This window comes from Zeus faber, assembly GCF_960531495.2.
Source record: "Zeus faber genome assembly, chromosome: 18".
NCBI lineage: Eukaryota > Metazoa > Chordata > Actinopteri > Zeiformes > Zeidae > Zeus > Zeus faber.
The window spans coordinates 22,322,469-22,348,352 of NC_137210.1; the positions used below are offsets into that span (position 1 = coordinate 22,322,469).

Consider the following 25,884-nt stretch of genomic DNA (forward strand, 5'->3'; position numbering starts at 1 on the left):
TTAAAACTCACGCCAGATATCAAAAATATAAAACACTGAAATACACGTCTTCTTTAGGTCCATATGCACAAGTCACGCTGCGACACAAACGGATGATCATCTTTCGGTTTGTCTCTCTGCCGTCATCTCTCCTTCGTACATACATCTCTCTGCGTGCCGCTCTCCAACACAGGCTCTTCGCGTCCCTCACACTCCTCCTTTCCTCCCAGCCTCCCGGCGCTTCCATCCAGCGCTCCCTCCATGGCCTCCCTCAGGGTCAGGCACGCAGCCTCCGAGTCCTTCGCCACTCCCCGCTCCGCGGATTCGTCCGGATGGTGCCGCTGCAGATGCTTCACCACCTGGAACTTCTGCTTGGCTCTGTACGAGCAGTGGCGGCAGCTGAAGGGCTGCTGCTTGGTGTGGGACAGGTAGTGGTGCCTGAGGCCCGCGGGCCACCGGAAGGCCTTGTGGCACAGGCCGCACGTGTAGGGCCGCTCGTCGCTGTGTTGCCGCTGGTGGGTCTTCAGAATGAACCGGGTCTTGAAGGCCTTGCCGCACTTCTCGCAGACGAAGGAGCGCAGGTCGCAGTGCTGCGTGTCCCGGTGGGCACGGAGGGCGTCCGCTCTGTTGGTGCGGTAGTCGCACTCCTCACAGGCATAGGCCTTCTCGCCTGTAGAAGACGGAAAGATGGGTGAGTAGAATAAGGATTATTGCGTATATACAGTATTATTCAATATTCAATCCAACAATCAACACTTCGAGGTTACCTCCGATAACTAACATAAATGTTTTGTAAGTACCTGTATGCTTTGTCATGTGGTACTTCAGCTGGGTGACCCACTTGCATTTGTAGCCACACATAGTACAAAGGTACTTTTTCTCCTCTTGATGCACTCTCATGTGACACTACATGAAAAGTAAGAAGTGGGATTAAAATGTGTACTACAAAAGAGCATAATAAATGGATGTAAAGCTGGTAAAGCTCACCTTCAGCCTGGAGGGATCAGCGCAGGTGTAGCTACACTGCTCGCAGCTGTACGGTTTCTCTCCAGTGTGTATGCGAATGTGCCACGTGATCTTCTGCTTGTTTTGGGTGGAGTACTCACAGTCCGCGCACTTGTAGAGGCGCTTGCCCCCGTGCGAGCGGAGGTGCTGTTCTAACACCAGCTGATGGTGGCAGCCGAACTCGCAGTTGCTGCACTTTAGCGGCTTGTCGGCTGCGGACCCCTCTTCGTGTACGTCGAGCAGGTGTTGAGCCAATACCTGCCTGGTTCTGCTCGCGAAGGCGCACAGCTGGCAACGATGGGCCAAGTGGGTTCTCTGGTGTTCCTCCAGGCCTTCCTTTGTGTCGAAGCATACCTGACAGGTGGCGCACTTCAGCACAGGGTGCCTGCTCTGCCGGTGGGCTTTGAGCGCGGCCTCGCTGCCACACGTATGGGCACACTCCGGGCAAGCGAAGGAATCCTGAAGCTGGTGCACGCGCTTACAGTGGTTCCTAAGCGCGACGTCTGAACTGAAGCACACCTGGCAATGAGCGCAAGTGTGCTGCAGGTCCCCCGTGTGGCATCTCAGGTTGTGGCGCCTGACGTCATCCAGCGTGTAGCCGCCAAAGTCACAAAGCGAACAGAAGTGGGAAGGCTGTCTGTCATGGACGCGTGTCTTGTGTTGACGCAGTTTGGTGATCGTCCCAAAGGTCTTGTCACACTTTCCACAGACGTGACGTCCGACGCCAGTGTGCAGAGACTCGTGCTCTTCCAGGCGATAGCGGCGCGTCGTGCTGAAAGGACAGTAACGGCAGCGGTGGGGTCTCGAACCTTTGTGCTTGACCGCAACGTGTTGTAGCATGCACCGCTCCTGCTTGCAGGTGAAGGGGCAGTGCTCGCAATGCAGGCGTTTAGGCTTTGCAACGGCCAACTTGGCCTTGTCATGGACGACTGAAACGTGATTGGTCAACGAACTCTGAGACTTTGCCACAAAGGAACACAGCTGGCACTGGATTTCATCTGCTCTCAGACAGCCTCTCCTCTCGTGGCTGACCAACGCCCTTCTCTGACTGCACTTGAATGGACAGCTGGGGCAGGAGAGGTTCTGACCACATGACTTCATCAAAACGTTCACTGTGCGACCATTGTTGTCCTGGGGCAAGTCTTCCTCTTCTCTTCTTCTGTCACGGTCTTCATCGGCGACTTCCGTATGGCTTTGATCGTCTCTATCTTTTGAGCTTTTCCTGCACAACGAGCAGTGACGTTTAACTGTGGCTAGAGTCCTTGAGGAAAAATTGCATAGCTTACAGGTGAATTTCCCTTTTCTTTTCATGTAAAACCGCTGGTTGTTCAACGAACCAGGTGTCTCACTGTCATCACGCAATTGTTTCTTTCCGAGTTTAACCTTCAAATTCTTATATTTCTGAATAATTTCCTTCCGCCTGCTTTGTAAACCATCTGAGCTAGCCGCTTTCTCAAAAATGCTTTTATCCCCTGTTGAAGAATGTGCACGTATTCCTTCTCTTCTATGGGTTGATTCCTGGCCTGACCGACTGAGTGGCAAGGCCTCGCCTGCAGCCGGACACGCAGTTGATATGCTTTTAAACGTCCTCGTCTTCCTCTGACGAGCCGGGCATTTCCTCAAGAGGTGGGTATTCAGGCCACGCCTCTGTTTGAACTGCGCACCACAAGCTTGGCATCTGTGGCCCTTCGACCTACCACGGCACACAAACTGACAGTGGTACTTTAGAGTATTCTCCTTGCGAGTTACGTAGGTGCACTTGTCGCAGCGGTAAACGTCTTTGCTCTGAACCACGAGCATTTTCACGCGCCCTTCCAAAACCATCGCCTCCGCTTGGTCTCGGTCGTGCTTTTTCATAGCCTCCGAGTCCAAATGCCGCTCTCGGACCGACCGTTCAGAGGAACCGATGATTTCCTCCGTTCCCGTCACCTCACATGTGTGCGATACATTACTTGGCGGACCGTCACTCTCATCCTGTTCACTCTGATCACAGCCGTCGTCTTCCAGCGCCGCACCGTCTTCCTCCGCCACCCTCACGGACCTCGTCGCCTGCTCCTTTTCTTTTGGTTGGTCCGAATCTGGGTCGTATAAATTGAATGACTTGGTAGGTGGACACACGCCATCCACCACAGGGCTGGCCTCGTATTCCGTCGTCGATAGTGTCGTCAACACCAGCGTGCAGTACTCCTCGGTGCCGTTGCTGGATGAGGCGCCACCCTCGTCCACCCCTTCAGGAATTCTGTTTTTGGTCTTGTTCAAGGGTTCGGAAACCCCCACAGTTTCCTGGTGGGTGTTTTTGTCTGTCAGACCGGCACTACCAGGCTCCTCGCTTCGGTCTTCAGTAGCCAAAGATGGTGGAGTGCCTTCAGGCTGCCCGCTAGCTCTTGAGGGTTTCTTGTAGAAATCTTGCACGCTTTCAATGGAGTTTCTTTCCTTTTCCTTCGACGTATAGTTGTCCAACCATGCTTTGTCCCCAGGTACGTACCCGTGTACTTTCCTCTTGTGCAAAAAAAGGCTAATACTACTGAAAGAGCAATATGAGCAGAGGGCACAGCGGAACTCTTTCAGCTTGGTATGTTTACAGTTTTCGTGGTTCTGAAGTGCCTGGCGGTAGCAGGTTGTATACGAGCAGTATTTGCAGTCGTAAACAGTTTCCTGTTTCTCACCTGCAGAGTGCTTGGTCAGCATGTGATTGCGGAGCTCATATTTGCGCTTGCAGGCAAAAGCACAAATCTCACACATAAGTGATTTGGACTGATGCCGCAGTTTGTGGCTGTTAAGCTGGTCCATGCGGTGACAACGGTAGGAGCACTGGTCACACTGGTACCTAAAGGTGGGAAACACAAGTTTGCTCTCGTTCTTCTATTGCAAATGATATGTCTGAATGGCTCAAATTAGTTCCAAGTGATCATTTTCCATTTTTGTTTGGTAAATAGTCATATAGCATTACAACCGGTTAAATAACAGATGGTGCTGTCCCTGCCATTTGTTTTAAGAGCTGGTTTGTTTTTTTCATTCTTAATTGATAAGTTTGTCCCCTGCAATGTCCACCAAATGAATAATACTCAAAAGGGAATACAATGAAAATGTTCTTATGGAATTCTTACCTCAGGTCCCCAGTGTGTTTCCGCATATGCACATTCAGATAGTGCTTCCATTTAGTGACGTAGCCACACTCAGAGCACATGAAGTTTTTGTCATCAGAGTGGGTGAGCATATGTTTGGCGAGGTAGGACTCATCTCGGCACCTAAAGTCACACTGGCTACATTTGTGAGGCTTCTCGCCTTTTATAAAGAGAATGTAAAGGGAAATGGGGGGAATAACAAGACGGTCATTTGTTTGATGTAATGTTGTTAATGTACAACTGATATTCCGCTGATGAGTTTCAGATCAATTATGTGTGTAAAACGCAAACAAAACAATTGTATTCCTCACCGCTGTGCATTAGCATGTGCCGCTTCAAGCCACGCTTATGTGAGGTGACGTAGCTGCACTGCGGACAGCGGTGGATCTTCTCATTGGCGTGCAGATGTCCGGTGTGCTGCTCAAGTTCCACGGGATTGAACGTGACAAAGGAGCAGAAGTCACAGCTCAGCTCCTCCTTCCCCGCGTGACCTTGTCGCTGGTGCTGCAGAAAGACGCTCTTGTTGGAGCAAGAGAAATCACATTCCGGGCAGTGGTAAGCCAGGTGCGTCCGGTAATGATCCTCCATGTCTTTCTCGCTCCCGAAAATGGCCTGGCAGGCGTGATGCCGACACAACACCGCCTTGACGCCGTGCACTTTGCTGGCGTGTCCGAGCAGCTCCTTGCGCGAGGAACTCTGGAAGGAGCAGCCGTCTTGGAAGCAGGCCACCGCTTTGTGATCCGGCAGTACGTTGTGTGTCTTCATGTGGGATTTGAGGGACCTGCTCTGGCCAAAGCTCTGACCGCAGGTGGGGCAAGGGTAGGCGTTAGGGGTGCGGTCGCCCCCTGCCTCGTCGCCGTGCATGCTGGCCAGGTGGCGACGGATGGCGTTCTGCTCAACGGCAGAATACTCGCACAAAGGGCAGCGGTGGACCTTTTTTCCAGCCTCCCGCAGCATGTGGATGCGCAGCTTGCTCTTGCTGGTGAAGTAATGGCTGCAGGTGGGGCACTGGAGACTGGAGTTGGGGAAATGCAGGTGGAGGTGCTCTTGCAGGTGAGACCGCATCTTGAAGCAGCGCCGGCATTTGGGGCAGGTGTGGGTGCGATAGATCTGCTCCGAACCCTCCGCCAGGAAATCTTAAAAAAAAAAAAAAAAAAAAAAGGTTTTGCAATTTTTCCTCATTTAGAGACTGACGGAGGTGTACAGGCTGTTATAACTCATTTTACCTGGAAATTGTGAAAAAAAAAGTTTTTTGTCTTTTTAATGCAGTTTTGGTTTCTTATTTAATAAAAATAATCTCGATTACCCATGACTAAAATTGAAGGACAGCAGATTATTTTTCATAAAATGTGGACGTGGCCCGTTATTCCTGATGGCCAGGACATCCCAGCGTCCTGTGAGTCTTTATTTCATGTGTTTTCTGACGTCAACTGTGCTAGAAAGTATCTTTGGTGGTTTCTGGAGGTTTTTTAGTGTCGGCCAATAGGTATAATCGTCGTATGTGAGCTTCTATTCATTTCAAACAAAAATGATCTGCTTTGTTGCCATGGCATGTATATCACCTTGTCATAGTTCACTTTTAAACGTTGACTTGCGTGCAAACTAAAACGAAACAAAACAAAAAGCTAGTAGGCATAACAGAGCTGGTACCTTTCGAGGGAGGCGTGTCAGACTCGTTTATAACTGCTGCGGCTTTGTCTTTTTCCATCTGGGCTTTGCCTCTCTTTCTCACGTGGCCAGGCCTCTCCAGATCGACTGAACCCTCTTCGTGCGATGGCGACGACACATCGTCTGGGTTGGGCTTCCGTTTTCTTGTCGGCCTGGCGGAGGCCTGGCGCTGGCTGTCTCCCTCGGTGCCCGTCGTCGTGTGCACCATCTCTCTACCTGCAGAAAGAATTAGTACATGGAAAATAATTTTACCTTTAATACTGTAAGTACTTTTAAGAGCAACGACTTATATACTTGGTGATATATACGTTTTACTTCAGTAGAAATGTCAGTGTGCTCCTTAAAATTGTATTAGACTAATTGAGTGTCTTTAGGGTAGTTGCACCCTGGTAGACTCTCACCATCTTTCTATGTTATTTAATTCTATTCTCTTATGAAAAGAACAAGTGCCCAAGGAATTAATAACAAATACAACATAACTGCATTATCGTATCTTATTTTAATTTGTTCTCATCTCATCTTATTTTATAAATATTCATCAATGACAAGCTCAGAGCTTGGTGGTGTGTGTGTGTGTGTGTGTCTTTCAAATGACCTCGTCTTCCCTACGTCTGTTGTCAGACTGTAAATCTGGGCCTAACACCGGTGCTACCTATATTTTAAGGATTACAATAGAGGCTATAAAAAAAATAAAATGAATAAACAATCCACCTCCGAGGCGGTTGTGAACCTGTCCAAGACGTGATTGTTCAACTCTAATGAACAATGCCCTGCCACTTCTTTAACGATCTTCCTGGAGAAAGAGAGGGGTGACACGCAAACCCGTGAGGGGTGAGAGGGGGGAAACGGGCCCCTTTTTTGGAATCAAAACGGTGCGCCCACTTGTTCGCCCCGGCCGGGCCGTCTCACCGCGAGGGTCGTCGGGCGGAGCGTCGTGCTCCAAACAGTGTCTGTTGAGGTGCTCGGCACTGCGGGCGACAAACCGACAGCGAGGGCAGTGAAGGGGCGCGTGGCTACGCCGATGGCCCTCCATCTCGCCGGGCGTGCGGAACGCGAGCCGGCACGAGCGGAAGGTGCAGGGGGTGAGGGCGGCGCCCCCGCTGCTGCCGCGCGCCGCCGCCGCCGCCGGGCCTCCGTCGTGAACGCGGAGGTGGAGCTTCAGAGCGCCCGGCTTGGAAAGGGGCTCGTCGCACACAGGGCGTTTGCAATCGGTCGCATTGTCCTCCTGGAGTGCGGGAGGCGCTCTCGAGTCGGGAGAAGCCACGCCTTTGTCCGGGACGATGCCGCTACCGTCTCCATAGGGATCGGATTCCATTGTCGGATCTGTTAAAAACAAAATAAACTGATTTTTTTTTACCCCCCACTCCAACATACCAACATTTTCTATCATTGTAATAATGTGGTTTATTATTATATAATATCTATTGTCGTATGTATTCATATATGTATCTCCAATGCATTTAATCACAACTGCTGACAACGGGGGAAAGGGGAGGATTTAAGCAGAGGGAGATGGAAGCAGAATCCTCAACCCCGACCTACCGCACACGCTCCCACGGTTCATTTGGTCCAAAAACCATCACACCAAGAGCCGACAGCCACGTCCTTCATGCGGCGGACGTGTCGTTCCCACGCCGCCGCCATCTTCTTTTTTTTTTTTTTCCGCGTCGTCGCAGCCCAAGCCGCCGCGCACCCGCGACGAACCAGCAACCTCGACGACTTTTCACCGACGTTCGGCCTTTTTCAATGTTCACATTTCGATCGCGTTAATCGCGAACCACCCCGAACAGCGTCGCCATTAGCTTCGTTGTGGCCTTTTTTCAATAAATTGTAAAAAAAAAAAATTTAATCCCGGAATTGTTGGAAACCCATCTCCCGCGCCACGGAGAGCTACACCCATTTCACACGAGACGTGGTGTTATTTGCTCAATCTGTCAGACATGTTACCTCAATTAAGAAGCTTTTGAGATGAGATGAGATGAGATGAGAGGGGGGGGGGGGATAAAATAAGTGAAGATGAACGCGCATAGGAACTAGGAACCAAACACACCGTCCGTGTTGGGCGTCGGAATGATATTTACGCAACACGGGAAGTCAAGCAGAGGTCGCCGCCGACCACGGTTGACTTTTCGTGCTGTTTTGCGCCGTAACTCCCCACGTGTGGGGTCTTTAAGAACCCATTCGGTAAACGATCGATGAGTTATTCAGGATAATTCAATTCGGAGGCTCCCGCGGTTATGTTCACGGCGTTGCGTGCTCCCAAAGAAGCTGTGTCGTTTAAAACCAAAACAACGGACTGACGAAAAGTGAGTTGTTTGCCTTTTGACAGCACAGTCCCACAGATGTGCTTTCTGGAACGTACCCTTCTTTCTGGGTCTTCATAAAAATGGATTCCTACAGAGGAGTGTGAACTCAACGACAACATGCCCCTGTCGGATATCCTGGACAGCCTGAAAGACAACCCTTACTTCGGGGCCGGGTTCGGACTCGTCGGGGTCGGGACGGCGCTGGCCGTCGCCAGGAAAGGGGCTCAGGTCGGGATGATCTTCTTCCGCAGGAACTACATGATCACCCTGGAGGTCCCCAGCAGAGACAAGAGCTACCACTGGCTGCTCAGCTGGATCACCAAGCACGCCCGGCACACCCAGCACCTGAGCGTGGAGACCTCCTACCTGGCCCATGAGAGTGGGAAGGTCCACACCCAGTTCGACTTCCACCCGAGTCCTGGGAACCATATCATCTGGTGAGAAATCTCCACGTTTTACACACACACACACACACACACACACAAGCACACACATACTGTATGTAGACCAACACGACTGCTTTTGATGTTTGCAGGTATGGGAGGAAGTGGATAAGAGTGGAGAGGACTAGAGAGAAGCAGATGGTGGATCTGCATACGGGAACGCCATGGGAGTCAGTCACCTTCACGGCTTTGGGGAGAGACAGACAGACCTTCTTCAACATATTACAGGAAGGTACTTTGTCTTTTTTACTCCTCAGCCCTACATCAAGGTTTTTCTGTTAGGAGCCCCGCCCCATAGCAATGGCCAATATTTAACATGTGTCAATGCCAATGTTTTTCAGCTAGAGAATTGGCACTGAAGCAGGAAGAGGGACGGACTGTGATGTACACAGCCATGGGCGCCGAGTGGAGGCCCTTCGGGTTTCCACGGCGACGAAGACCCTTGAGCTCAGTGGTACTGGAGGTTGGTGTGGGCGAGAGGATTGTGGACGACGTTAAGGAATTTATCGGGAATCCAAAGTGGTACACTGACAGAGGTAGATTATCATTGTATAATACACTGAGAATGAACTGTCTGAATCTACGACTAAAGTAGCACGTGGCCTCAAACTAATTCCTGTGTTTGCACTCCCCCGTCACACAGGGATCCCCTACAGAAGAGGATATCTACTCTACGGACCCCCAGGCTGTGGAAAGAGCAGCTTTATGTGAGTGCACTGATAACTACTTTGGAATTATTATCGATCATACCTAACCAAGTACTTTTTGCATATCTAAGAGAGGGCACTGTTGCGGTCCATCCATCAATCTGCTGAACTGCACAAGCACTTTTTACCCCTTCCACTTCTTCCAGCTCTTATGAAAGTTTGCTTAAATCTAAGATAAAAATCATTGTGCAGAGAGTAACTCTTGGGCGACCGTGTTTATAGTCTGGCCTGGCCAGTCTTACCTCCTTAGTTTGTGATTCACATGCACTAAAATTGACCAGAATGCAGGAAATTAAGTCTTTGTTGTCTTAAATTTTAGGAAACTGTAATACATACCAAACATGACAAAATGGATCCTTTGTATTGCTTCCTGCAGCTATATTTGTTCTTTCACATTTAATTACACACTCATTCTCGCTATAACAACTTGTAAACCGTTTTGCTGCAGTTTGATATGATATTATAAATCCTCTTCCTCTTTTTGTCACTATGAAAGCATTTCTTCAAGTAGGTAAATAAAACGGACGGACAGCTGATCACAAGGTATCTGTTCCCAGCTTGACAATGATGTCCTGGTATGTGTGTCGTCTTCTCTGCTTCTCAGCACAGCGCTGGCAGGTGAGCTCGGCTACAGCATTTGCCTGATGAGTCTGAGTGACAGAAGCCTTTCGGATGATCGTCTGAACCACCTGCTGAGCGTGGCGCCACAACAGAGCATCATACTGCTGGAGGATGTTGACGCTGCCTTCGTCAGCAGAGAGCTGCCCCACACAGAGAGTAGGTCACAGCTGGGAAGGTTTGGTTCCCAAAGCTAACCTATTGTGGGAACAAAACTGTCAGGACAAACATCCTGGTTTCCTTTCTTTAAGAATGCCTGATCATCTTCTTAGTGTCCTTTATATTGTGTCTCTCTTCCTCTTGCTCCAACAGACCCTTTAGCCTACCAGGGAATGGGACGACTCACCTTCAGTGGCCTGCTTAACGCCCTGGATGGAGTGGCCTCGTCTGAGGCCAGGATAGTCTTCATGACCACCAACTTTATTGACAGGTATTCCAGTATTCCACATTTATAAACATAACAAGCATGCATATACCTTTTAATACCCGATACAACCAAATTATACAATTAAAAAAAAATGTTTAGAATATCCCTTTGTCCATTGTCCCCCCCAGCCCCAGACAAGAACGGCATTTGTTTTTCGTTCATTAGTATAAACAAAGTACAATCTCAAGTAGATTAAGTAGTTTTATCTTCATAGGCTGGACCCCGCTCTGATCAGGCCTGGCCGCGTGGATCTTAAGCAGTACGTTGGTCACTGCAACCACTGGCAGCTGACCCAAATGTTCTGGCGGTTCTACCCAGCTGAGCAGTCGTCAGAAGGAGAGCGGTTTGCAAAGTGTGCACTGGCCGCCCACTCAGAGATCAGCCCAGCCCAGGTCCAGGGACACTTTATGCTCTACAAACTGGACCCTGCAGGTTCCATAGATAACGTTGACAAGATAAAAGAATGAGAACGAACACCTGCCAAAATACAAGGAAGTTGGAAAATAATGCCATGACTCGTGTAAGGGGACACAAATGACTTCTACTACTACATTTCCATCAAGGCTTGTTTTGGTCCTCAGGATGCTGAAATGTGTTGATGCAGAAAAATAGGACAACTACAAATGAGTCGCACGGAAAACCAAAGTCACCAGTTTGAATCCCTGGAATGGTTGGGAAATGTTTCGACACAGATACAGATAAAGAGGAAGGTTTACTTTGCTAAATAAAAAGTTCAAAAAAAGTTGAAAAGTGCTTTTATTGGTCAAGGTCATTCGATACAATGAAATTCTTGGGGCATGATCGGCAACAACTGCGTAGTGGGCATAAAAAGATAAAATAACAAGGCAAATATAAGGAGGGGGGAAAAAATAAAAAATAATATATATATATATATATATATATATATATATTTTTTTTTTTAATAAAGTAAGAGTCACTACATAAATAAAGGAGTCGATGTTACAAATACGGGCAAGAGGTCTATGTGTATGTACATAAAATGAAATTAAGAAAAATAATCCTAAAACGGAAACTAAAATAATTGGAACATTGTAGCAGTTCCAACAGAAATGGGTTAGTCTATTGCACAAATAAAGAAGCTGTTACCCCAACTGCTATCACTCACATGCTGTCGGGAAGCGAGCCCCCAGCTGTTTAAATGGAGTTGCAATTCAAATTTAACGTGGAAAATGTTTAAATTCGACAACTTAAACTGTGGTTAAGTCAGGGCAGGCTTTTCAACTCGGCTGCTGAATTCCGAAAAAGATATGTGAACACAGCTTTATTTGTAAGAAATATTTATTCAGAAACATTCTGCACAGGGAAAGGCTTTTGGAAGTTTGACACTGAAATGTTAAGAAATCATGTGCAAATCAACAATCATGATATGATGAATAAAATGCCTCAGTAAGCCTCATATTCCAGAATTTTCCTCTTGTGGATCAATAAAGTACTTTCTCATCATAAGGTACTGCCTTTGGTTTACAGCCACAAAGACATCTTCTCAAATGGTGACGAACAAATACAAAGAATCTATCCATCTATCTATCTCTATATATATATAGATATATATAGATATATATACACACACACACACACACACACAGTGGGGCAAAAAAGTATTTAGTAAGCCACCAATTGTGCAAGTTCTCCCACTTAAAAAGATGACAGAGGCCTGTTATTTTCATCATAGGTACACTTTGACTATGAGAGACAGAATGGGGGGAAAGAATCCAGGAAATCACATTGTAGGATTTTTAATGAATTAATTGGTAAATTCCTCGGTAAAATAAGTATTTGGTCACCTACAAACAAGCAAGATTTCTGGCTTTCACAGACCTGTAACTTTTTCTTTAAGAGGCTCTTCCATCCTCCACTCATTACCTGTATTAATGGCACCTGTTTGAACTCGTTATCAGTATAAAAGACACCTGTCCACAACCTCAAACAGTCACACTCCAAACTCCACTATGGCCAAGACCAAAGAGCTGTCAAAGGACACCAGAAACAAAATTGTAGACCTTCACCAGGCTGGGAAGACTGAATCTGCAATAGGTAAGCAGCTTGTTGTGAAGAAATCAACTGTGGGAGCAATTATTAGAAAATGGAAGACATACAAGACCACTGATAATCTCCCTCGATCTGGGGCCCCACGCAAGATCTCACCCCGTTGGGTCAAAATGATCACAAGAACGGTGAGCAAACATCCCAGAACCACACGGGGGGACCTAGTGAATGACCTGCAGAGAGCTGGGACCAAAGTAACAAAGGCTACCATCAGTAACACGCTACGCCGCCAAGGACACAAATCCTGCAGTGCCAGACGTGTCCCCCTGCTTAATCCAATACATGTCCAGGCCCGTCTGAAGTTTGCTAGAGAGCATTTGGATGATCCAGAAGAGGATTGGGAGAATGTCATATGGTCAGATGAAACCAAAATAGAACTTTTTAGTAAAAACTCAACCTGTCGTGTTTGGAGGAGAAAGAAAGCTGAGTTGCATCCAAAGAACACCATACCTACTGTGAAGCATGGGGGTGGAAACATCATGCTTTGGGGTGTTTTTCTGCAAAGGGACCAGGATGACTGATCCGTGTAAAGGAAAGAATGAATGGGGCCATGTATCGTGAGATTTTGAGTGAAAACCTCCTTCCATCAGCAAGGGCATTGAAGATGAAACCTGGCTGGGTCTTTCATCATGACAATGATCCCAAACACACCGCCCGGGCAACGAAGGAGTGGCTTCGTAAGAAGCATTTCAAGGTCCTGGAGTGGCCTAGCCAGTCTCCAGATCTCAACCCCATAGAAAATCTTTGGAGGGAGTTGAAAGTCTGTGTTGCCCAGTGACAGCCCCAAAACATCACTGCTCTAGAGGAGATCTGCATGGAGGAATGGGCCAAAATACCAGCAACAGTGTGTGAAAACCTTGTGAAGACTTACAGAAAACGTTTGACCTCTGTCATTGCAACCAAAGGGTATATAACAAAGTATTGAGATAAACTTTTGTTATTGTCCAAATACTTGATGAAAATAACAGGCCTCTCTCATCTTTTTAAGTGGGAGAACCTGCACAATTGGTGGCTGACTAAATACTTTTTTGCCCCACTGTGTATATATATATATATATATATATATATATATATATATATATATATATATATATATATATAATATAAATAAAAACATACACACACACACACACACACTCTTTTTTTTTTTACATCTTTGCTTGGTCTCATGGCCACCCCAAATCTGAATGAGTGTAACATTTACCTTTTTTATAAAGTGCAATTTTTGTATATCTACTTTTATTAGCTTATACTTACCCTGTTTCAAACGTATTTAATAATTTTATTATTCTACTTTGTCATAACATTTTGCTTCGCTTGCTTTGCTTTTATGCCACTGTCTGACGGCCTGGTTTTAATGTAAAGCACTTTGAGTTACATGTTGTGTATGAAAGGTGCTATACAGTACAAATAAAGTTATTATTATAAAGAATTTAGTGTTCAGTATTGAAGAGAAGCAGCCAGCTGCAATTTAACCAAATACAATGTTACTTTGACCCAAGTTGTTGATTGTAAAACTATTTTTACTCATACTTGAGATAAAATGATTAAAATATTAGTACTTGAGAATATTTTGTAAGTACTCGACCCTCTTCTCCTCCAAAAAAAAGAACTGATCACTAAGCGAAGAGTAACCATGAGTTCAAGTGGATCATGTGTGACTTGGACCTTTAAGGAACTTGGACAGATTTTTCCTCCACTTCTGGGCAATAAGAGTTAAACATCGTGGGATGTGCCCCCACCCAATTCGAACGTGGTGTGGAAGAAATTCTTCTGCAATGAACGGTGAGGTTAATCTGCCCGCGACAAGAAAAAACAAAAACTGAGAATATTGAAGATTATTTATTCTGCAGAATAAAGAGAAAGGTTCTGTACTGCTCCAAAGCAGTCTTCTGACCAGTCTGATCTTATTTCTGGTCAAGAGGGCTTTATACAACAACAGAGGGTGTTGGCTTGGGTCAGAAGTCATTTACAAGTCTGTGTCCCTCAACTGTCTCCCTGGATGCCAACCTCAAACAGTAAATTCACAGGAACTTGTAAATGACCTGGCAGACGCGGATTACAATCCCTTTTAATGCACCTCCAGGCCCCCCCGTCGTTATTCCTCATCTCCATACAAGGTAAACAGGTCAACATGTGATCTGGTTCTTCCATGTTAGAATTGACATTGGCGAGAGAAAGAACATTTCTCTTTACATAAATTTGGGTGGTTCCTGGGAAAACAGACTGTTTAAAAAAAAAAAAAACTCCCTCTCTAGAGGTAGAGGCCTTTGTCCTCATTCAAAATAAATGCTCCCAATTCTCCCACAGTGGCCCCACCCAATTTTGTGGCCCCACCCATTTCACCCGGTCTCTAGGATGTAACATTCTCCATGTATTCATTCCTCCCACTGCTCCAGAGATGATCACACACCTAGTCAAGAGCACGGTGTACAGGACCAGCGGCTGGTTGCTCCCATGTCCTGCTGCCGCGGCCCTTGTCTCCTCCAGGGGCACGGGGGGCTCCTCTGCCCCCTCCGTGGCCCTCCTAGGTTCCCGGGACAAGCCTCGATCAGCTGAGGAACTCCCTTGTGTTGGCACCTTGGAGATGCTGTACAGGATGGTGTTTCAAGGGTATTACAACCGTCTGCACGAACTGCAGGTATGACATTGTCCCCGGCTCAATCTATGATATGTACATCTGGCATATAACTACTATCATCTATTCTACTATTTCTTGACATGTACGTAAAATAATGTTGCTCTTTAGTGCCGGTGTTACATAGGAAATGGTTTGGTGTCGCATGTTGAGTATTAGGAATCTTGCATGTTTACTCGAGTCCCCTTTTGGAAACAATAACAATATAGTTAATATGCAATAGAATTCCAGCCTGACAACACATGAGTTCCCATAGCAGCCGCGAGATAACAAGTGCTAGTCTCTGTTGACTTTTCCAAGGTACAATTGTTGATTTCATGCCACACAAGGACTGTGTTGCAATTTGAGCACAAGGTTTTAAATGGTTGAAATATCAAAATGAAAAAACAATATACTGTTCTCTCTGTAACATAAGCCAAGTCATAAGATCTCTGAAACATAAGCCCCTTTCCCACATGGAAGCTGTAACATTGCTGGATAAAAAATATCCGGAAAAGGCAGTAGGTAGTCATTCCCACATCAGCCTCCTTTACCGAAAAGTTCCGTGTTGAGTCTGTTCCCACTAAGATGACTGTTACTGTGACATTGCGTTATGCTCGTACGAGAGGTGTCTTACTGTATATCACACGAGACTAGGCAACAGTATCGGTTTATATACCAGCGCTTTGCCCTCCGTCTCCCTGCCCCGCGGACTCTTCCCTCTGCTGACTGAGCGGGGACGGAGCCCCCGCCCCCAAACACAATAACCCTAACCAATGTTATTTAATCCGTCAATACGGAACATTGGCAGCATTTGCAGCTTTTGACGCCTCTCCAGTCGACTTCCTCCTGCGGCTTATCTCCTCTGTACTCAACATTTCTGTTTTCCTCTGATCAGATCTATGAGAAGCAGCTGTACGGGCCTATATACAAGGGGGCGGGGAACGTGGTGTCACTTAGCAGCGTTAAGCTGCTGGAGGAGGTCTTGAGGAAAGATGAGAAGTTCCCCAGCAGAGGAGACATGTCCCTGTGGACAGACTACCGGGACATGAGGGGACTCGGCTATGGACCGTTCACAGAGTAAGACCAGCTGATCACAAATTTGATGGGAAACGCCAGAATGTCAATTTCTTTTGTGTCGATTACACTTGATATTTTGTAAAACCGGTTGAGCTGGCTTTCTGGGGCGAAATCCAATCATGTGAGTGGACAACCCGGTATCATGCGTTTTCTTGCTCATAGTCACGAAAATTCTCTATGGAATCGTGTCCCGAAGCATCATTGTCTAACATTTTTTGTCCTACACAGAACAAAATTAAAACCAATTCATTTGATGGGGAGATTTTCTTTGATTTTAGAAGGAGGCCATAGGGAAGGAGAGGGGGCGCAGATACATACCCTAAAACTAACCTGACGAAAGAACGCCACTCCACTGCCATTGCAGTGGGCTTCCTAGCAGGGATTCCAAGACCATTTACAATCGGAATGGAATAAAATCTGATTTTTATTTACTTTGTCGCAGATCAAAACCAAACATATTTGTTTGTAAGGTTTTATCTTATAGGTTAACATGTGTAAGTTTGAGAGATTTCGGTGGACCCTACAGCATGATATTGACCTTTGAACCCTGACCAGAGGTCACCTTTGAAGCCCTATATTAAAAGAGTTAACCAAAATACGGTCAACTATTTTGGACAGCTCTGGACATGTTCTTTTAGAGGGGTGGTAGTGTCAATAGGGGGCGCCACTTAAAATGACCTATCATATAATTCAGGTCAATGCAAATATTGTATTCAGGAGTGGATGACTATGTAAGGTGCATTGATTCCATTCAAATAAATTGTGTAATTGATGATGCATCAGAATTATAATTGCCATATACCGTAGTTCTTGGGGTCATTTATGTCCTAAGCACATTACTTTGCCACTTGATGAAGGTTTTCTGCAACTTTTGCATGAATGTCAACAATTGTCTGACGTTTGCAAAACACCAGCAGATCCTGAACACAGTACATGTGATTCATTGCTCGGGAGGAAACTTTGTTCAACCCAGTGTGAACTTTGGCATCAAATTCCGATTTTGTGTCATTCTTAGTCTATTGACTAAAATGCATATTAGTTGTCATCCCATTTCCATAATTTCATTATTTTTGGCAAAAGTGATCGTAGTTTGCAATTTCAGTAAACAAAATCAATATTAGTTCAACTAAATTTTAATCAAAAGGCACTTGCTATTGTTAGTCAGTTTGTATCTCCAATGACAGTTTGTCATTAAGATGAATTGACCACAATCATGACTTGGCAGGTGGATTCAACATGTTTAATGGAACACAGCACCTCATCCTGGTTATTATTTCAATGATTCAAATGTTTGCTCCCAGGGAGGGTGAGAAGTGGTACAACCTGAGAGTGATGCTGAACAAACGCATGCTGCAGACCAAAGATTCCATCCACTACGGGTGCGGGATCAACGATGTGGTCACGGACCTGATCAAGAGGATCTACTACCTACGTCAAAGCAGCCCGACAGGAGACCTGGTATCCAACCTGTCCAATGAACTCTACCTGTTCTCCCTGGAGAGTAGGTCGACGATACCCAAACCAACCTGTGTCCTAATGATGTAATAAAGTAGTCCATATTGTCCATTGTTTCAGACGTTAATCTCATCTTGGGCCTTAACTTCTGCCACACAGGCATCTCCTCTGTCTTATTTGAGACAAGGATAGGCTGTCTGGAAAAGGAGATTCCTGCCGGCACGCAGGACTTCATCGACTCCATCGCCCGGATGTTCAGCTACAGCACGATCGTGATGGTGTTGCCAAAGTGGAGTCGCAATCTCCTACCTTTATGGGGACGCTACGTATCAGGCTGGGACGGCATCTTCAAATTTAGTAAATGTCTTGAAGCAGCATTGTTTAAACTATGAGTTGAGACACACTGGTAATGACATGCTGACATGGTGTAATGACATGTAGGTCATGAAATGCATTATTCCATTAGTGAATGAAAAATAAAAACTACATTACATCAATGCCGTAGAGCAGTAGATACAGTTTTTAGATCGGTTACATGGGGCTGGGTATTGGTACTCAATACGTTAAAGGTATAGATTGAAATAGGCCGATACCAAGTAATATCGAAAAACCTGCATTCAATCCTTTTTGTACCCGGATCTACATAAAAATGACTATTTGTATGGTTTTGCCCGCAGTCAATCACACCAAGCATTTTTCGTTTGAATGCAACGTGTGATTGTCAGTAAAAACGGAAATTGAAGTAGATTCTACTCACAGAAAGTAATCATTTGTTTTCGTCATAGTTTTACCAGAACCGTTGTTATCACTTTTCTTTTCTGTTGGTAATTTGATTTATATCTTGATCTATTTCTGGAATCCTCATAGCCGGCGAGTTGATTGACAAAAGGATAGAAGCAATTGAGCAGCGCATTGACACAAACCAGGAAGTGGAGGGCGAGTACCTAACGTATCTACTCTCAAACACTCAAATGACCAGCAAAGAGGTGTACGGCAGCATTTCTGAGCTGCTCATGGCTGGAGTGGACACGGTAAGTCATGGTCAATTCTCCGTAGTGCTGCCCGCACGTCTGCCCCATCTCTTCATTCATTCACCCATTGTAAGTCTTTGTGATTTCCTCCAGACATCCAACACCTTGACGTGGGCGTTGCACCTCCTGTCCAGGCATCCTGATGAGCAGCAAACCCTTTATGAGGAGGTGTGCAGCTGCACGCTGGGTGAGCAGATTCCCTCTGCGGAGGAGGTGAACGCCATGCCATATCTGAAGGCCATCATCAAGGAGACTCTGAGGTGAGACACGTTCTGGCAGTGGGTCCAGATGTTCGGGAAAACTGTAGGATGTTACAGTTAACATCAGGGATCGAAAGTAAAAGTAGAATGTAGGAAGTATTACTTTCACTCAAGCATAACTAATTAAATTAATTCCATTGGAGACAACGTTATGCTCTATGCTGGATTTTGAAGCAGCGAGTCGTTCTCATGGATATCACCATAAAACATGTCCAAAAATTAATTGACGCACGTCGTCACGGAGAATGTCAAAAAATGTATTTCAATATTAAAGTAGCCTACAGCTTGCCTACTATATGGCTATACTATAGTCGGGCGTTATTTGTCTAATGATTTTTAACAAGTAAAGTCACTTTTGGTAATCAAATAAATTAAATATCCAGTACTTTACTAATACTTTACCTTGAGTCAAATATTGAATGGGGTACTTCTACTTTTACGATTTTCTTGAAAGGGATAAAATGGAATGTATTTAAACAATGTATATTTAATCTGGAATGCCTCAGGAAAAAATAAAATTCACCCTTTGTATTGCACTGATGATACAGCATACTTTCTTGTTTTAAAGGATGTATCCTGTGGTTCCAACAAATGGGAGAACAGTGACCCAAAGTGACGTTGTAATTGGTGGCTATCTCTTTCCAAAGAAGGTGGGTCAGAGACCTTTCTTACATTATAATTTTCTTGAAATATGAAATAAAAGAAGATTGATTTTATTATTGCATTGATTATTTTCATCAATAGGAGTTTTACTACTTGTATTGCTAATGTTTAACTTCCAAGTTGGAAAAGTTCCCGTAAAAAAATTAGAAACATGTATCTTGAATCAGGGTTTTTTTAAATTTCGAACTCTAGTTCTGACTATGCCTTAAGCTGTCTCCAGACAGCTCCCCTGAATAAAGCTGAAAGTCCCTTTAAACCAACCAAGTCTCAACTTGGCCCTGACAGGCTGTAATTGGATCACTCAGACACCCATCATATGGCCCGCCCCCCAGTATACAGTATATATGGGCCTGCCATACTTCCTCTTTGCTTATCCAGCTCGTGGCTGTTTGAAGCAAGCCATCTATTACAAAAAAATAAGGAATTATGTTGGCTGCAGATTTAAAGACTTGTGCGGGCTGCGACGCACAGAGATACTCATCCGTTGTGAGTCCGCTGTCTCGGCCATGCACGTGCGGAGGTGGTGCTGTCTGACCCGTTCTTCTGCGTTGACTGCTCGAGTCTGGCGCTAGAAGTTATCTGCCATCGGGCTGCCATCTTCGGATCCCTCCCCAGTCATCCCCATACTGCCGAAAGGCCCGGGGGGAGGGCGAAGAGTAGGAATTGGCTCTCCTGTCCTTGGGTCTTGTTTCAAGGCCACGCTCCCCCGCCTCTCTTGATCTCCCTCAGCTTCCCTGTCCGGTGGATCAGCGGCAATTGGACGAGCACCAGGAGTTGCAGGTCATCCACGAAGCCCAGTGGGGCTGCGAGGTGGAGGAGGAGGGCGAAGGAGAAGAGCCAGGTGAGGAGGGACATGGTGCTGCTCACAAACTCTCCCAGGGGCCTTTTCACAAGGAGCTGCTATGCCTCCTGGGCGAGCTGTGGCAAAGCTGGGGATCCCTTGGGCAGACCCCAAACCAGCGGCTCCCTCTATGCTGTCCACGGTGTATTTTACGCAGACTGGGGATCAGACTCCTTTCCCGCGTCCCCTTCTGGCCCAGGAGGATTTCACCAAGGTGGTAAGGTTGTCTTGGGGCACTCCCCACAAGACGCACTCCCCTGTCTAGGTGTTCAGCCAGTGGTTGAACCTGGACACCGAGTCGGAGTTGGGTTACCTGGTGATGCCCCCCCCGGAGGAATCAGTAGCTGCCGACCTGTGCTCCTCCCTTACCACGGAAAAGCCTCAGTTGCCGTCCAAGGCGTGCCGGCTGACGGTGAATTTGGCTGAAAAGTCATAGAAGGCTGGGGGGCAGGCTGCAGCACTGCTGAATAATGTCTGCCTGCTGCAGGCCTCCCAGGCCAAGCTCCTATGGGATCTACAGTGGTGATGAACGCCACCTCTGGCTCAACCTGTCTCAAATTTCTGAGAAGGAAAAGACCAGGCTCCTGGACGCTCCAGTGAAGGTGTCGGGCCTGTTCAGGCCCATTGTGGACTCCATGACCCACAAGTTTGAGCGGCAGCAGAAGGAGTCCATGGCATTGAGGAGCTTCATGCCCGATGACCCTGCACCCCGGAAGAACCGCGGCTCATCACAGGAGCAGTAGCGATCCACACAGCCCCCCAGATCCTCGCGGGCGCAGAGCAGCCTCCCCCCGCTGACGGGATGAGGGGCTAGAACAGGAATCCTTTCCACTGTTCCCAGCAGCTGCAGGCTTCGGCTGTGAGGGGCAGGAAGGTGCCGAGGACCTGAGTCGATAATACGATAATATGAGCCCGAAGCCTGTCACAGACATGTCACCAAACACGTGAGGACAGGTGTGAGCCTCCCTGCCCAGATAATGTGGGTGGAAGCTCAATTTGTGGGCAAATCCACCCCGGTGCCATCGCTGCCAGTAACCACAGCATGCCTCTCAGCTTGTGTGAGTGTATGGAAACACGCATGCGCAATGCTGCAGTTTGCCCGGCATTCAACATCATTCGCTGGAGTCACACAGATGGAAGCCTTGGACTCAACATCCTCCATCCTGGAACGGGAGATTTAGTCTTTGCTGGAGAAGAGGGCCATAGGACAGAGAGAGAAAACGCGTTCCAAAAAAAGACGGCTCTTCTCTGAGGGCAATTCTAGATATGAGAATTTTAAAGAAAACATTAAGAAAGCTCCCACTTGGAATGTTAACACAGCGTCACCTGTTCAAATCAATCCGACGGCGAGACTGGTTCACGTGAGTGGATTTGGAAGATGCTTACTTTCACATATAAACTGGGTCATGACACAGGAAATATCTGAGGTTCGCCTTTTAGGACAGAGTGTATGAGAATTACATTCTCCCGTTAGGTCTCTCTCTGGCCCCTGAAATATTCATTATTTGTGTCAGGGCAGCTATTGCCCCACTGCGCACCCAGGGAATAAAGGTTCTGTCATATCTGGACGATCCCCTGATAATTAAGACAGCCTGAGGTTTTGTCTGACCCCCTGTAACCTCATGAAAGGGGTCCGGCTGGGACCAACGACACAGCGAGTGGTGATAAAACCAGATGCCTCCCTGTACGGCTGGGGCGCTGTTTGCTGGGGGGCCCACGAGACCCGGCACATCAATTTGTTGGAGTTGGAGGCAGTCCTGTTGGCCCAGTTACACTTCACACCACGGGTGAGGGGACACCATGTCCTGATATGTTCCGACAACACCGCGACGATTGCTTATATCATTGGTCAGGGGGGAGCCCTAGCCATGCATCAAATGGCATCAAGGATTTTGCTGTGGGCCTATTCCAACCTTTGTACCCTGTCAGCATTATCACATACAGGGCTGGCAGAACCTGGGAGCAGACTTATAATCAAGGTGACGGCCGCAAATGTCGGATTGGCGCAATCATCCGCTGGTCATGGACATGATCTTGCATCTATTTGGCCGAGCCCAGATGAATCTGTTAGCTTCACAAGACACAGCTCAGTGTCCTCTATGGTGCTCCATTTTGAATGATGACCCCCCATTGGGTCACAATGCCATTGCATTCCCTCCCCTACCACTGTTGCAGCAGGTGCTAGACAAGGTGAGGAAGGCCAGAGTCAAGCTGGTTCGGTGGCACCTTGGTGGCCGACACAGACTTGGTTCGCGGACCTGAGGTCCCTCATTGTGGGTATGCCGTGGGTACTCCAGCTTCAACTGGACCTCCTGACGCAGGCTCCGGGGGAGATCTTACATCCCGCCCCCCACCAGTCAAAACTGATCGCCTGGCGCCTGAGTGGGACCGGCTATTAAACTATTAAAGGTTTACCCATGGAGGTGGTGGAAATAATTCAGAGCACTAGAGCCCCGTCAATTAGGGTGCTTTACACATCCAAAGGGCTAGCCTTTGAGCGCTGGTGTGTGGCGCGTGGAGGTGACCCATTATATTGGGGACATACTCGGTTTCCTTAAAGGCCTCCATGTAAAAGGCTTGGCACCATCTAACCTCAAGGCGTACCTGGCCGCAATATCAGCCTGTCATAAAGAGTGGATGGCAAGCCACCAGGCAGTCACACTTTGGCATCCTGGTTCATGCAGGGCATGCGCCGGCTACGCCAGCAGGTGCGGTCGCTGACTCCGAAATGGGATTTGGTTTTGGTGTTAAATGCTTTAACGAAACCCCCATTCTAACATCTCCAGGAGGTGGGATTAATGTTTTTGTCGTTGAAGTCAGCACTGCTTCTGGCACTTGTCTTGGCAAAATAACTTAAGTTCGGAATGAAGTCAAATGTTTGGATTGTGCTACAACCCTGGTTTTTACGAATGAAGAACGAGAGTTCTTACTGGTGGCCTCACGGACCAGACAGGCGGTGACCCAGTATCAATACTGGGGGGGGGGGGGGGGGGGGCATATGATGGGTGTCCGAGTGCCCCAATCACTGCCTGCCAGGGCCAAGTTGAGACTTGGTTGATTTAAAGGGGCTTTCAGCTTTATTCAGTGGCGCTCTCTGGAAACAGCTTCAGGCATAGTAAGAACTTGAGTTCTAAATGAACTGAAACCGTGCCACTGTCACTGAACTGAAACCAGGGTTGTAGCATAACCAAACTTTTTTTTGGGTTGTCGTCCCTCCAGACCGCCTTCACATTTTCTCACTACGCCATCAGTCGCGATGAGGAGGTATTCCCTGAGCCAGGGAGGTTTAAACCAGAGCAGTGGCTGCGTGATGGCAGGCGGAAGCCTCACCCGTTCGGCTCCATCCCGTTTGGGTTTGGGGTCAGAAGTTGCGTTGGGCGCCGGATCGCTGAGCTAGAGATGTATCTGGCTCTGGCCCGGGTGAGTGTGAAGCCCTGGAGCTCTTTAAGAAGTATAAATACAACTAATAAAACACACATCCTTTGTAGCCTACTATTTCAATAAGATAAATTAAACACATTTATAATATAATTATAAATTAATAAATTAATATATCATTTTGCTGGAGGAAAGTAACTTTCTACTGTCTATCAAACATCTACTGTCTAAACAGCAGCTGAATGCTTATTTTCCTCTTTTTATTTATTTTTTGTTATTGGCTCAGTTTGCTATTGAGTGGACAGTATCATAGTACCTTATTTGTATAACAGATATGGAATCAGAATCTGAATGATTTTATTTCGCCAGGTGCATCGACACGTACAAGGAAATTGTCATGGTGATTATTGTTATGTATGTACAGACGATTAGCATTTAAAAAATCTTAAATAAAGTCATTTAAAAAAAGAAAACAAATTAAAAAAAATCCAAATGTACATAAGCAGCCGAAAAATACAAAATGAAAATAGTCAAATATATAAAAAATGCACAGACTATACAAATGCGATTCTAAGCACAGGAGATTGGTCTGGGAATGAAGGATAAATTATTGGAAGTATTTAGAAATGTGTATATATTTACTAAGTTTCTACAGTTTGTACAGGTATGTGAATAATTCAACCAATCTGAGGTGATAATTGCATCTGCAGCAAGTTCCTCTGTTAAGATCAATAACTCATGTCCTCTCTTTTCTCTCCTTCAAGATCATCAAGCTATTTGAAATCAAACCGGACCCCACAATTGGAGAGGTGAAAAGCCTCAACCGTATAGTTCTTGTGCCAGACCGAGAATTGAACCTACACTTTGTGGAAAGATGAGATAATGAATCTCATTATTTGACAGCAGAACAATCAAAACGACTTCATTTGAGAGAGAGAGAGAGAGAGAGCGAGAGAGAGAGCGAGAGAGAGAGCGAGAGAGAGAGAGAGAGCGAGAGAGAGCGAGAGAGAGCGAGAGAGAGAGAGAGAGAGAGAGAGAGAGAGAGAGAGAGAGAGAGAGAGAGAGAGAGAGAGAGAGAGAGAGAGAGAGAGAGAGAGAGAGAGAGAGAGAGAAATGCCAAATGCCAAATCCCAAATTTAGTGCCTTGTTTTGTGCTTTTAGTCGCGTTCATTAAAACAGGTATAATGGTTTTGTAGTTTCTTGATGAATTTGATGTGTTGATGAAGAAGGAGTGACGGAGCTGGACGCTGACTTGAGTAAAATAATGGATTTAATACAAAAGAACAGCATCAGACCAGACTTGCCTAGGACGCCCAGGAGAGAACCGAGCCGGATGCATTCTCTGTCGAATGAAACTCAGGCAGGTTCTACATAGGTCACCGTTCACATTTTCCCCTGACAATGGGCTCTGTTTCTCTCTCTCGAGACCCCTGGCACCGTCTGTTATTAATTATCTTATACAATGGGTACTGTCTTGGGACGCCACTCATTCCAAGACACCTCAGTTTCTTGCACATTTTAGAACTAAACATATAGTTAGAACCTCCATAGAAAGATTTATTTGACAATAATAAAAAACGCATAATATTGCTTCACCCATATTGCACCGTGCTGTACTGCACTGTAAAGTGTTTCTTATGTTGGTACCTATTCAGAATAACCGCATATACTTCAATGAATAAATCTGAAAATAATTGATGCGGTGCATTTGAAAATTTATTTATTTTTATTTTTTTACCATTTTTCGTGTTCTCTTTTTTAATTGGTAACACAATGAGGGATCCAATTGTACCTGGATTGATATTGTTCAGGAAAATTCTTGTTTGATTCTTGTTTGAACCGGTATGTCACAAACACCTTGAGGTTGAAGTTTGATCAGAATCGATCCATATACGGAGAAGAAATTAGTGAAAAACTGAACACATTGGACCGAAATCACAGACACAGGCCAATGCATTCAACGCCAAAATATGTCCAACCTGGCAAAAACTGGAACACAACAGTGACGCAAGCTACGAACAGGGTTGAGGTGTCGTTCAAACCGGTATGTCGCAAACATCTGGGGGTTTAAAATTTCATCTAAATGGATCCACATGCAGAGCAGATGAGTGAAAAACCAAACAAATTTAACCTGAAATATTCAGCTGGTCCTGCTTGACTAACATGCCACTGTTCGTAAACAAAATGAACAACATGAGATTTACAGTTAGACGC

General features: G+C 46.3%; 3 protein-coding genes across 3 annotated transcripts; 2 read left to right on the forward strand and 1 right to left on the reverse strand.

The window, feature by feature from the left end:
* Positions 1–18: 18 nt before the first annotated feature.
* znf142 (zinc finger protein 142) lies at positions 19–7,673 on the reverse strand. The gene is made up of 8 exons (XM_080019102.1): positions 7,320–7,673; positions 6,687–7,100; positions 5,760–5,993; positions 4,421–5,245; positions 4,092–4,269; positions 967–3,811; positions 780–885; positions 19–649 (listed from the first exon to the last, which is right to left on the reverse strand). Exons 1-8 carry the CDS (start codon positions 7,339–7,341, stop codon positions 123–125), a joined length of 5,151 nt encoding a protein of 1,716 aa, XP_079875228.1. The 5' UTR covers positions 7,342–7,673; the 3' UTR covers positions 19–122.
* A 184-nt stretch (positions 7,674–7,857) lies between these two features.
* Positions 7,858–11,133, forward strand: bcs1l (BC1 (ubiquinol-cytochrome c reductase) synthesis-like). The gene is made up of 7 exons (XM_080019103.1): positions 7,858–8,520; positions 8,619–8,758; positions 8,868–9,062; positions 9,170–9,233; positions 9,838–10,010; positions 10,164–10,281; positions 10,493–11,133. The coding sequence occupies exons 1-7, from the start codon at positions 8,201–8,203 to the stop codon at positions 10,743–10,745; spliced, it is 1,263 nt and encodes a 420-aa protein (XP_079875229.1). The 5' UTR covers positions 7,858–8,200; the 3' UTR covers positions 10,746–11,133.
* Positions 11,134–14,746: 3,613 nt separating this feature from the next.
* LOC307243936 (sterol 26-hydroxylase, mitochondrial-like) lies at positions 14,747–24,548 on the forward strand (the record flags this gene model as incomplete). Its single annotated transcript, XM_080018905.1, has 9 exons — positions 14,747–14,986; positions 15,861–16,042; positions 17,344–17,543; positions 17,657–17,854; positions 18,365–18,528; positions 18,622–18,788; positions 19,357–19,438; positions 23,512–23,712; positions 24,435–24,548. The coding sequence occupies 9 exons, from the start codon at positions 14,747–14,749 to the stop codon at positions 24,546–24,548; spliced, it is 1,548 nt and encodes a 515-aa protein (XP_079875031.1).
* Positions 24,549–25,884: the final 1,336 nt, after the last annotated feature.